The sequence below is a fragment of the Equus przewalskii genome, chromosome 13 (genome assembly GCF_037783145.1).
Source record: "Equus przewalskii isolate Varuska chromosome 13, EquPr2, whole genome shotgun sequence".
NCBI classification, from domain to species: Eukaryota; Metazoa; Chordata; class Mammalia; order Perissodactyla; family Equidae; genus Equus; species Equus przewalskii.
Genome location: NC_091843.1, coordinates 86,846,232 through 86,859,951, shown reverse-complemented (window position 1 = coordinate 86,859,951; position 13,720 = coordinate 86,846,232). Strand labels below are relative to the sequence as shown.

The following is a 13,720-nucleotide window of genomic DNA, read 5'->3' as shown; positions in this document are numbered from 1 at the left end:
TGGAGAAATACGGCTACATGTTATATTCAGAAATAAAAAGAAAAAATCCCCTATATTGACGTCTGTCTCCATGGAAAGTCTCTTAAGACTCTCTGTGTCTTTCAGAGTCTGTCAATCATAGTTCACAATTACGTTGATTTGTTTCTTACCTGTATCAGAAAGGTGACTAGTCTTACACAGGAGATCTAATCTTCGGTTCCACACACAAAGGTCGCTCCCACCAGAGAGCCAAACATCTAGTCTCTGAAGAATAGTTAAGCACTGCAAAATTCACGTGAAACGTATATCAGTTTAGAAATTCAAGCGTTTACTGGTGGTTTTAAAATACGTACACAAGTTCCTTGACGCCCTTCCCTTCAAGAGAAGGAGCTTCATTCTCCTCCCCTTGGATGTGGGCTCCACTGAGGGATTAGCTTCTAATGAACAGAATGTGGCAGAGGAGATGGTGTGAGACTTGCAGGACGAGATCATAAAAGACAGGGTGGCCTCCTCCTTGCTTTCTCTTGGATCACTCACTCAAGGGCAGAGCCACACAAGCAGTTGTACAGAGACAGATCCACATGGCAAAGAAGTGAGGCCTCTGCACAACAACCAGCACTGACTTGCCAAGCATACAAGCCCCCAGGAACCCCCCACCCCAGTCAAGCCGTCAGATGACAGCAACCTCACAAGAGGCACTGAGCCAGAACCAACCACCCAGCTAAGCTGCTCTCTATTCCTGACCACAACACTGTCAGATAATATTTACTGTTTTAATCAACTAAGCTTTGAAGTAATTTGTTACTCAGTAATAGATAACAAATACACAAAGTTTAAAATAAACTGCTTTTTATTTTATTTTTTTTATTGAGTTAATGATAGGTTACAATCTTGTAAAATTTCAGTTGTACATTAATGTTTGTCAGTCATGTTGTAGGTGCACCACTTCACCCTTTGTGCCCACCCTCCCACCCCACCTTTCCCCTGGTATCCACTAAACTGTTCTCTTAGTCCACATTTTTAAATTCCTTATATGTGTGGAGTCATACAGAGATTATCCTTCTCTAACTGGCTTATTTCACTTAACATAATACCCTCAAGGTCCATCCATGTTATTGCAAATGGAATGATTTTGTTCTGTATTACAGCTGAGTAGTATTCCATTGTATATATATACCACATCTTCTTTATCCATTCATCTGTTATGGGCACTCTGGTTGCTTCCACGTCTTGGCTATTGTAAATAATGCTGCAATGAACATTGGGGTGCACAGGACTTTTGGGATTGCTGACTTCAAGCTCTTTGGATAGATACCCAGTAGTGGAGTGGCTGGATCGTATGGTAGTTCTATTTGTAATTTTTTGAGGAATGTCCATACTGTTTTCCATAGTGGCTGAACCAGTTTGCATTCCCACCAGCAGTGTATGAGGGTTCCTTTTTGTCACAACCTCTCCAACATTTGCTACTATTAGTTTTAGATATTTTTGTCATTCTAATGGGTGTAATGTGATATCTTAGTGTAGTTTTGATTTGCATTTCCCTGATGATCAGCGATGATGAGCATCTTTTCATGTGCCTATTGGCCATCCGTATATCTTCTTTGGAGAAATGTCTGTTCATGTCTCCAGCCCATTTTTTGATCAGGTTGTTTGATTTTTTGTTGTTGAGTTGTGAGAGTTCTTTATATATTATGGATATTAAGCCTTTGTCAGATATATGACTTGTAAATATTTTTTCCCAGTTAGTGGGTTGTTTTTTTGTTTCAATCCTGTTTTCATTTGCCTTGAAGAAGCTCTTTAGTCTCATGAAGTCCCATTTGTTTCTTCTTTCTATTGTTTCCCTTCTCTGAGAAGACATGGTGTCTGAAAAGATCCTTTTAATACTGATGTCAAAGAGTGTACTGCCTACGTTTTCTTCTAGAAGCCTTATGGTTTCAGGTCTCACTTTTAGATCTTCGATCCATTTTGAGTTTATTTTGGTGAATGGTGAAAAAGAATGGTCAATTTTCATTCTTTTACATGTGGCTTTCCAGTTTTCCCAGCACCATTTGTTGAAAAGACTTTCTTTTCTCCATTGTATGCCCTCAGCTCCTTTGCCGAAGATAAGCTGTCCATAGATGTGTGGTTTTATTTCTGGGCTTTCAATTCTGTTCCATTGATCTGTGCACCTGTTTTTGTACCAGTACCATGCTGTTGTGATTACTGTAGCTTTGCAGTATGTTTTGAAGTCAGGGATTGTGACGCCTACCGTTTTGTTCTTTTTTCTCAGGACTGCTTTAGAAATTCGGGGTCTTCTGTTGCCCCATATGAATTTTAGGATTCTTTGTTCTAATTCTGTAAAGAATGTCACTGGGATTCTGATTGGGATGGCGTTGAATCTGTAGATTGCTTTAGGTAGAATGGACATTTTAACTATGTTTATTCTTCCAATCCATGTACATGGAATGTCTTTCCATCTCCTTATGTCGTCATCCAATTCTCTCAGAAAGGCCTTGTAATTTTCATTATATAGGTCCTTCACTTCCTTAGTTAAATTTACCCTGAGGTATTTTATTCTTTTTGTTGCGATTGTGAATGGTATTGTGTTCTTGAGTTCTTTTTCTGTTAGTTCGTTATTAGAATATAGAAATGCTACTGATTTATGCAAATTGATTTTGTACCCTGCAACTTTGCTGTAGTTGCTGATTACTTCTAAGAGTTTTCCAAAGGATTTTTGGGGTTTTCTATATATAAGATCATGTCGTCTGCAAACAGCGAGAGTTTCACTTCTTCCCTCTCTATTTGGATTCCATTTATTCCTTTCTCTTGCCTGATTGCTCTGGCCAGGACCTCCAGTACTATGTTAAATAAGAGTGGTGATAGAGGGCATCCTTGTCTCGTTCTTGTTGTCAGGGGGATGGCATTCAGTTTTTGCCCATTGAGTATGATGTTGGCTATGGGTTTGTCATATATGGCCTTTATTATGTTGAGGTAGTTTCCTTCTATGCCCATTTTGTTCAGAGTTTTTATCATAAATGGCTGTTGGATCTTGTCAAATGACTTCTCTGCATCTACTGAGATGATCATGTAGTTTTTATTCCTCAGTTTGTTGATGTGGTGTATCATGTTGATTGATTTGCGGATGTTGAACCATCCCTGTGTCCCTGGTATGAATCCCACCTGATCACGATGTATGATCCTTTTGATGAATTGCTGAATTGTGGTTGCCAAAATTTTGTTTAGAATTTTTCCATCTATGTTCATCAGTGATATTGGCCTGTAGTTCTCTTTTTTCGTGGTGTCCTTGTCAGGTTTTGGTATCAGTGTGATGTTGGCCTCATAGAATGTGTTAGGAAGTGTTCCATCTTCCCTAATTTTTCGGAATAGCTTGAAAAGGATAGGTATTAAATCCTCTCTGAAAGTTTGGTAGAATTCCCCAGGAACGCCATCTGGTCCTGGGGTTTTATTCTTTGGGATGTTTTTGATTGCTGTTTCAATCTCTTTCCTTGTGATTGGTCTGTTCAAATTGTCTGCCTCCTCTTGAGTGAGCTTTGGGAGATTGTAGGAGTCCAAGAATTTATCCATTTCCTCTAGGTTATCCATTTTGTTGGCACAGAGTTTTTCATAGTATTCTCTTATAATCCGTTGTATTTCTGCAGAGTCTGTTGTTATTTCTCCTCTTTCATTTCTGATTTTGTTTATTTGAGCTTTCTCCTTTTTTTTCTTTGTAAGTCTGGCTAGGGGTTTGTCAATTTTAGTTATCTTCTCAAAGAACCAGCTCTTTGTTTCATTGATCCTTTCTACCACCTTTTTCGTTTCAATAGTATTTATTTCTGCTCTGATTTTTATTATTTCTCTCCTTCTGCTGACTTTGGGCTTTATTTGTTCTTCTTTCTCTAGTTGAGTTAGGTGTAGTTTAAGATTGCTTATTTGGGATTTTTCTTGTATGTTAAGATGTGCCTGTATTGTGATGAATTTTCCTCTTAATACAGCTTTTGCTGTATCCCATATGAGTTAGTATGGCATGTTATCATTTTCATTTGTTTCCAGGTATTTTTGATTTCTTCTTTAATTTCTTCAGTGATCCATTGCTTGTTCAGTAGTGTTTTGTTTAGTCTCCACATCTTTGTGCCTTTCTCAGCTTCTTTCTTGTAATTAATTTCTAGCCTTATAGCATTATGATTGGAGAAGATGCTTGTTATTATTTCAATTTGTTTAAATTTGTAGAGGCTTGCCTTGTTTCCCAACATATGGTCTATCCTTGAGAATGTTCCATGTGCACTTGAGAAGAATGTGTACTCTGCTGTTTTAGGGTGAAGTGTTCTATATATGTCTATTAAGTCCAATTGTTTTAGTTTTTCATTTAGCTCCACTATTTCCTTGTTGATTTTCTGTCTGGATGATCTGTCCATTGATGTGAGTGGGGTGTTGAGGTCCCCTACTATTATTGTGTTGTTTTTAACATCTTCCTTTAGGTCTGTTAATAGTTGCTTTATGAACCTTGGTGCTCCTATGTTGGGTGCATAGATATTTATAAGCATTATTTCTTCTTGGTGAAGTGTCCCTTTGATCATTATATATTGTCCCTCTGTGTCTCTCTTTACCTGCTTTATTTTGAAATCCGTTTTGTCTGATATAAGAATTGCAACACCTGCTTTCTTTTGCTTGCTCTTAGCTTGAAGTATTCCCCTCCACCCCTTCACCCTGAGCCTGTGTTTGTCCTTGGGGCTGAGGTGTGTTTCCTGGAGGCAACAAATTGTTGGATCTTGTTCTTTAATCCATTTTGCCACTCTGTGTCTTTTTATCAGAGAGTTCAATCCGTTTACATTGAAGGTGACTATTGGTGCATGTGGACTTAATGCTGACAATGTGTTGCTCGTTATCTGGATTTCCTGCATTACCTTTGTTTCTTGTCCTGTGTGCTTTAGCCTACCCATTGACTACTGCAATTTCTTATGCTGGGTTTCTTAGATTTTTCCTTATTTATGTTTTGTGGCTCTGTTCTGTTTTTCAGTTTAGTGGCTACCCTGAAGTTTGTATTTAGAATCTGGTGTATAATATAGTCTATTCTCTGGTGGTCTCTTACTTACTTGGCCCAGACTGATTTAGTCCCTTTGATCTTCCCCTCCTAAATTATTATTTTCATTTCTTATTCCAACTCGTGTTATGAGTTTGTAGTTAGAGTGAAAGATCGTCTTTGCTTTGGTAGTTTCCTTACCTTTATCCTAATGCTATCCTATTCTGCTTCTATCTATCTGTCTCCCTACTCTGTGGTTTGTGACCCCTTTCTCCCTTTTTTCTTTTTTCAGGTATGAGAGCCTTCTTGAGGATTTCTTGTAGTGGAGGACTTTTGGTTACAAATTCCCTTAACTTTTGTTTGTCTGGAAAAGATTTAATTTCTCCCTTATATCTGAAGGATATTCTTGCTGGATAGAGTATTCTCGGCTGAAGATTTTTATCTTTTAAAGTTTTGAATATGTCACTCCATTGTCTCCTAGCTTGTAAGGTTTCTGTAAAGAAATCCGCTGAAAGTCTGATAGGAGTTCCTTTGTAGGTTATTTTCTTCTGCCTTGCTGCCCTGAGTATTCTTTCTTTGTCTTTCATTTTTGCCATTTGTAATACTATGTGCCTTGCAGTAGGTCTTTTTACATTGACAAATCTAGGAGATCTGAAAGCTTCCTCTACACACATTTCTCCCTCAATCCCTAGATTTGGGAAGTTCCCTTCTATAATTTCATTAAGCACACTTTCTGCTCCATTTTCCTTTTCCACGTTCTTGGGAATTCCTACGATCCTTAAATTCTTTCTCCTCATCGAATCTGCTATCTCTTGGAGATTTTCCTCATTTTTTTAAATTCTTAGTTCTCTTTCTTCCTCTGTCTGGAGCCATTCAGCCTGTCTATCTTCGATTATGTTAATTTGCTCTTCTATGGTGCCTACACGGGCATTCAGAGAATCTATTCTGTTTTATCTGATCCATTGTGTTTTTCATCTCTAGTAATTCTATTTGATTCTTCTTTATAATTTCAATCTCTTTTGTGAAGAAACTCCAGAACTCGTTGGCTTGTTTCTCTATCTTTCTCTCTACCTCATTGAGTTTTTTGATTATAGCTACTCTGAACTCATTTTCACTTAGTTTACCTACTTCCAAGTCCTCAGGACTTAATTCTGTGTTTTTATTGTTTTCCTTCTGCTCTGGAGCTTTTATAAATTGCTGGATGGTAGAGGAGCGGTTTTTTCGCATGATGGTAGAATTCGGTTGCACTTACAGCCTGTCACCACTAGATGGGGGTCGAGAGCCAAGCGTTCTGAGCTCTCGGCCTTAGGGCAAGACGGCGGTGCCCAGTGCAGTTTGCTGGGGGAGGAGGGGCGGTTTCTCTGGTGCACCAATCTGGATTCGGATCAGCTCTGTTCTCTGGACTCCCAGGGCCCTGGCTTTATGGGGTCCTTGTGCACGGAAGCTTTCCCCCGTCAGAGGGTTTCCACTGTACCGGCGGCAGGAGTCCTAGATGATCCCCTGGTCACACGGCCCCTCCCCCGCTCCTTCCCGCACCTGCGGCAGTGATCCCAGTCTCTAGGGGAGGGAGCGAAGTTCTCTCCTTCCCTATTCCAGCTCCTCCCAGGCCGGCAGCAGCCTCTCCGTCCTCCATCTTTGTGGTGCTGTAGGTCTCTTACGGTCTGGCATTAGGCTTATTAGCTGAAATTCATTTTTTTTCCAATCCTTTCTTGTAGTTTGGAGGGGAGAGAGTCCCGGGTCAGCTCACCCCACCATTTTGCTCCACCCACTATTTTCAATAAACTGCTTTTAAAAAAAAAAACCTGAGAATATGGCCTTAGTTTTTACATATCTTTCTAATTAATATCTTCTAACTCTTGACCCAGGAAAGGGAGCATTTCCGGCCTGCTGAAGTGCCTTACCTTTAAGAGGACTCTCACCACTCAATGACCCTGAGTGAGCGCGAGAGCAAGAGAAAAGAATAAAACAGAAAAGGGAAAGGCTCGGGTAGTCTTGCCTGGGCTGAGGGTGGGGCTACTTTTACAACTGCTGGAATAGAAAGGGTTGAAAATAACGCAGTTTATATTTCAAGAGGTCCTACTCTGTTGAATCTCTTAATTTTTAATATCAGTACTTTATTCCTTTTTATTGACAAATAATACTCCACTGCATGGATATACCACATTTTGTTCATTCATCAATTGATGGGCATTTAGGTTGTTTCCCCTTTGGGGCTATTATGAACAATGCTGCTATGGACATCCATGTTCATATTTTTGCATAGACATACGTTTTCATTTCTCTTGGAAATATGTAGGAGTGAGACTGCTAGGTCAAATGATAACTCTGTTTAACATTTTAATGAACTGTGAAACTATTTTCCAAGGTGGCTGTACCATTTTACAATCCTACCAGCAATGTATGAAGGTTCCAGTTTCTCCACATCCTTCTCAATTTACATTATTATCTTTTAAATATTAGCCATCTAGTGTATGTGAAACAGTAATGCATTATGGTTTTGACTTGCATTTCTCTAATGACTAATGATGATGATCTTCTTTTCATGTGCTTATTGACCATTTGTGTATCTTCTTCGGAGAAATGTCTTTCAAATTCTTTGTCTATTTTTAATTGGGTTATTTGTCTTTTTATTGTTGAGTTGTAAGAGTTCTTTATATGTTCAGGATACAAGTTCCTTATCAGATATATGATTTGCAAATATTTTCTCCCATTCTGTGGGTTGTCTTTTCACTTTCTTGACAGTGACCTTTGAAGCATAAAAGCTTTTCATGTTGATGAAGTCTAATTTACTTTTTCTTTTGTTGTTGTGCTTTTGGCATCATATCTATGATACCTAACCCTAGGTCACAAAGATTTATTCTTATTTCTTCTAAGAGTTTTATAGTGTTAGCTCTTTTTTTTTACATTTTGATCTTTGATCCATTTTGAGTCAATTTTTCGATACGGCATGAGGTAGGGATCCAATTTCATTATTTTTGTATATGGATATCCCGTTGAGCCAGCATTACTTGTTGAAGAGATTATTATTTCTCTTATTGAAGAGTCTTGGCATCCTTGTCAAAAATCAGTTGAGCATATACGTGAGGTTTTACTTCCGGACTCTCAATTCTATTCCATTGATCTGTATATCTATCCTTATGCCAGTACCACACTGTCTTGATTACTATAGCTTTGTAGGAAATTTTGAAATTGGGAAGTTTGAATCTCGCAACTTTGTTCTTTCTTTTCAAGATTGTTTTAACTATTCTGGGGTCCCTTGCAATTCTATATCAATTTTAGGATCAGTTTGTCAATTTCAACAACAAAAAAAAGGCTGCTGGGATTTTGGTAGTGTTCATGTCCAATCTGTAGAAGATTCTGGGTAGTGTGAGATTCTTAACAATATTTAATCTTCCATGAATATGGGATGTCTTTCCATTTAGTTAGATTTTACTTAGTTTCTTTCAACAATATTTTGTAGTTTTTGGTGTACAAGTCCAATATTTCTTCTTTAAATTTATTTCTAAGAATTTTATTCCTTTGGCTGCTATCGTAAATGAATGGTTTTCTTAATTTCATTTCTGGAATGTTCCTTGCTAGTGTGTAGAAATACAATTAATTTTTGTATATTGATACTGTATCCTGAAACCTTGCTAAGTCCATTTATTAGTCCTAATCATTTTGTTATGGATTTAGGATTTTCTATATAAAAGATCATGTCACTTGTAAATCAACATAATTTTATTTATTCCTTTCCAACAGGAATGCATTTTATTTCTTTATTGCCTAACTGCCCTGGGTCAGAACCTCCAGCACAAAGTGGACTAGAAGTGCCAAAAGCAGACATCCTGTCTTGTTCCTGATCTCAGGGGAAAGCATTAGTCAGTCTTAAACCATTTATATGACGTGAGCTGTGGTGTTTTCATAGATGTTCTTTTTTGGGTTGAGGAAGTTCTCAACTATCCTTAGTTTTTGTGTATTTTTATCATGAGATGGTGTTAAAGTCTGCAAATACTTTCTCTGCATCTACTGAGATGATCATATGTTTTTTGTCCTTTATTCTTACTATGATGTATTACACTGATTTTTTCAGATGTTAAACTAAACTCATATTCCTGGGATAAATCTCACTTGGTCAGGCTGTATAATCCTATTTTTATGTTGTTAGATTTGATTTGCTAGTACTTTGCTGAAGATAATATAATGCTTTTGTTACCTGACATCTTATCAGTAGCATTTTCCAAACTCTTTACATATTCTTCTGAAATACCATTTTTAACATATACATCTACCGTAATTTAACTATTTCCCTGTAAGACATTTAGGATACTGCGAATCATCCATTTATACAATATATTTATAATATACACTTGTATTCATAAATCTCTGCCAAAGTTCTTGATTATTTCCTTTACAGAGTTTTCTAGAAGTAGAATCACTGGGTCAATTCATCTAACAATTTTTTTAGATTCATTCATAATGCCAAATTGCCTTCCAGGAAGATAATATTAATTCATACTCTCAACAGCAACAAAAATGCCAATTTCACCAACTGCTTGCTAATACCAACACTTATAAAAACTTTTCTAGTTCAAAAAATAAATAATAGTATTGGAATAAGACACTTTTTATTGACCGGTTCCTAGAAACAGTTCACCAAAGGAATTTCCCTCAAATATATTAAATTTTTCCTCCTTTCCTCTTTCTTCAACTCATGTATTTTCATCTGAAACCTAATGACCTCTGTCAGATAGCAAGAGTATTTTTTAAGGAATTTAAAAGGGGCATCTTTTCAGATCAAATAAAGCTTAGAGATTTTCATCAAGTCAATACTTTGACTTCTTCAAAGACAGTCCATTGTTAAATTGGATACAAGCACATAGTAAATGCTATTTTCTTCCCCAGAAACTTTACTAAATTGATAATTAGAAGATCATAGTAGCATGAGAGGACTACCAGAGATGTTGCCTTTTAGGGAAAAAAAGGAAATACCTTGACTATTGGCACACAGCTATTCTTTTTTACATTAAAAAAAAAAAGTGTTAGTTCCAATATAAAGATAGTTGTCTTTAAAGCAAATGAGGCAACATTATCTCATTTTACTAGTATCTTTCCCTAATCTTGCTGACATTATTGAAAACTAGTGGGACTTTCTGAGAACATTTAAGGTAATTTCTACTGTAGGAATCAAAGTAACCACGTTTTATGGAAGCTTATTTCTCCAACATATAGCAGAGTTCCTATCATGCAATAAGCCCCAATTACTATTTATTTGTAAAGTGAATGAACCTAATAGTAGCCAACTATCCACCTAAGATTTTGTTTTGGAACTAAGTAATTGACATGTCTTATCTTTATGACCTTACAGAAGACAGACGTTGAGGCACAAATAGCTCCCTTATGAAGAAAACAGTCTAGCTACTGTTATAATCATTCTGCAAGTAACACCTCTTCCTAGAATTACCTACTAAAAGCATACTAGGTACTACCTTTTTCCTTATCTTGCTGTAGAGATTCACCCCTTGCTCTAATTTCAAATTCAAATGTTCTACCACGTAACATACATACTCCCAAAAATCTAGTCTTTAGGAGAATCAAATGACTGCAGGCATATGTGGAAGAAATAATTTTTAAAACCTACAAAAGTAATTTCATCTAACTTATAAAACAATTTTTTCTGTGACAAAAAGATTATTTCCATAAAATATCTGCTTAAGATTTTACCTTCACAGTAGAATGGAAGCAGGACACTTTCCGAACTTGTCTGCCCGTATCACAATCCCACACCTAGATTTAGGTTAAGAAATAATTTCTAGACAAAACTTTGAAACCTGAATTATGAGATAACTCTTCTAATAATTGAATCACAAATGTTACACATTTAGGTAGAAAATCTTTAAATAAAGCATAAAATATTTAGTGTTTATACTACTATAAAAATTCATATCGTGAGTCATCAACTTAGCACATCCGGCTCACAATCTAAAATCAGTTTGAGGCAAATTGTACTATCAAACTACTGGAAAATGCTAACAGAATGAGTGGTCTGAAATATGAATCTATATACACAATAAATAGTGCAACTGTTTAAAGCTTAAGGTTTATTCTCCAAAATAGTCGACCATAATCTAATAAACATTGAACATAAAGTATCTATACTAAAAACTATTACGTCTATTAATTAACATTTACTGAAAGCTCCCACAACATGCATGACAGGATTTACTGCTGTGATCCTGATTCAGAGAAAACAGCGTATTCCTATTACCTGTATACTTATTTAAAATAAGTACGGGACCTCTCACAAAATGTCCAAGGTTAGCTTGACTTAAGGAGCACAATGATTTTCACATTTCTCACATCATTTGCTATGGTAAGATATACATCTTTACATGGTGTCTGGAAGACATTTACATATAAATATATGGAATATATAGAAATACATATGTATGTACATATGGACTCTTGAGACTATCACTTGACAAAAATAAAATATCCACCCTCAGCATTTTAGTTAATGAAGTTAGTTAACAGTGAGGCCCAAGCAGAGCAAATTCAGAATCCATCTGAGTCAAAGGAAATGCCAACCAAGCAGCCTAGAATTAATTTTGACCAGAAAAGTCATTGAGCAAAGGAGGGGCCTCCAGCCCATCACTCACAGGGCAAGTGTACACTGATCTGTCCCACCACTCCACTCGGCACTGCAACAGTAATTCTAGTAATTGCCTCGAAATATTATTATAGTACCTTAGAAATGGAAAAGAAAGCATTTTATATTCTATTTTTGCAGAGATTATACTGATACTGAAAACACACAAACAAAAAAGAGCCTTAGTCCATAAAATATTTGCCTCAATGGAGCAGTAGTAATAAAGCCACTCTGACCCAAACACAAGTGAATTTTATGCCCTTGTTAGGCAATATTGTAATCATCACAAAATATAGTCAATCCTTATTTAAACCTTTTCTTGAGATTTTGCCACCTATTGGCAAACTGTGTAGAAATCACCATGGCTGATGAGCTCACTCAAAGTGTGCCGTAAGTATGTCTTGGTTCCTAGAAGCTGAAGAAGCACCTACTCCCTCGGGTTTATTCCAAAACTTCCTTCCCCAACGCCTGGAGCCATTTGAACAGAACTCTCGGGTAAGCTCACGCTTTTTAAAGCTTATCTATGATATCTTTTTAAAAAACCAAAGTAATGAAAGATTACAGTTACGTGTAGCATTTGGCCATGGCCCTCACGAGTCCAGTTCCTCACACAAATATTAAAGGGCTGCATTCGTTTAAGGAGAACATTTCACGAAGGCCACATTGTACAGAGGTTCAGAGCTGTGACTCTGCAGTCAGCCTGCTTGCCTCTGCCCCATCCCGGCTGCACGACCTTGGGCAGGTTACTGAACCTCTCTGTGCCTTTCTTTTCTTATCCACAAATGAGAATAACAAAAACACTTCTTATAAGGATTAAATGGATCAATATATGTAAAAGAGAACAATGCCTGGCACACAAACTCTTTATAAAACTTTCTATTGCTGTTACATCTTAAACTTTTAACTAAAAGTATGAGTGGAAAAAAAGGGAATTTACTTTTCTAACATTGTTTTTAAACACTAAATCTTAATACTAAACACTGAGCAGATGGTAATTCACTTTTCGGCCAGGCTCAAAGGTTCAGAAGGTTCTTCTGGGTTGGGGCCCTCAAGTTTCTATCGCTGTACAATGAGCAGAAAAAGTGTGACTTATTGTCCAGTCCAGCTCATCTTTGTTTCTCTAAACTGAAAAGCAAACTGAGATAATTTTTAAGCCCACATTCTCCCATTCCTCCATTTTATAGAACTTGATACAACAGTAACCCTAGAGAGAACAGCTTCAGTCATGGGGTATCCACCAATAAGAAGCTGTAACCTGCTATTTCCAGTCTAATACTTTTCAGCTGCTAATACTTTTCAGAACTATCTTATGAAGGCTAGAACAAATCATATTTGGTAAAACAGGAAAGTACACACAGGCCCCAAGAGGCTAAAGACTAATGTAGGTACTGGTCCCCTGGGTCACTCCAGCTATTTCACTTTCTTCCACATTTAAGGATACAATAACTGTTTTATCAGCAGACGCTGTCAAGATCAGTTGATTTTTTTCTTCACAAGCTTCCAAGGGAGGAAATGTAATAATAGCTGTTATCTTTTGAGTGTGTCCACTGAGTTCCAAAAGTTTTTCTCCTGTCTGAAATACCAATAAAAAAGTTAATAGGCTCATATTTCACAACCTAAATTATCTTAAATGACAACATTAAGAAGAATCACCATGTAGAAAATACACCCCATTTGAAATCGCTTAGATCTTATAATTTAACTTTGAGCAATCAAATAGAATCTAAACAGGTGATGAAAGAGTAGCCACAAACAATTTTAATTATTCTCTAATAGAAAATACTAATTTTTAGCATATTTTTATAAAAAGTGTAAAGGGATATGCTTTCTATTTGGTTTTAAGAATATAATTGTACAAATTAAGCATAAAAATACCAGTAACTTAATCAATAGGAAAAAAATAGGGAGTGCTCATTATCCAAGTGTTTGTTATCTAAGTCTCCACACTTACAAAGTTCTGGAAGGAAATAAAAGCATAACAACAAAATCTCTCTGTCTGCAGTAATACATGAACCACTCATAAAGTCAGGCTCCCTCTCTCCCTCACACCAACAGCTATGCCTGCCCATCCAACGTCCTCGTTCATCAGTCTCTCACTGATTTCCCAAGCAGTAAAC

General features: G+C 36.8%; 1 protein-coding gene across 4 annotated transcripts in view; it reads right to left on the bottom strand.

Annotated features, from left to right (window-relative positions):
• Window positions 1-13,720, bottom strand: part of WDR41 (WD repeat domain 41) — a 135,534-nt gene that overhangs the window by 21,172 nt on the left and 100,642 nt on the right. For all 4 annotated transcript variants that reach the window (XM_070571587.1, XM_070571590.1, XM_070571588.1 and 1 more), the window contains 3 exons: window positions 13,045-13,176; window positions 10,679-10,741; window positions 150-261 (listed from right to left, as the gene is read on the bottom strand). In XM_070571587.1, the coding sequence (XP_070427688.1) occupies window positions 150-261; window positions 10,679-10,741; window positions 13,045-13,176 (307 nt within the window). The remainder of the gene's footprint in view (window positions 1-149; window positions 262-10,678; window positions 10,742-13,044; window positions 13,177-13,720) is intronic.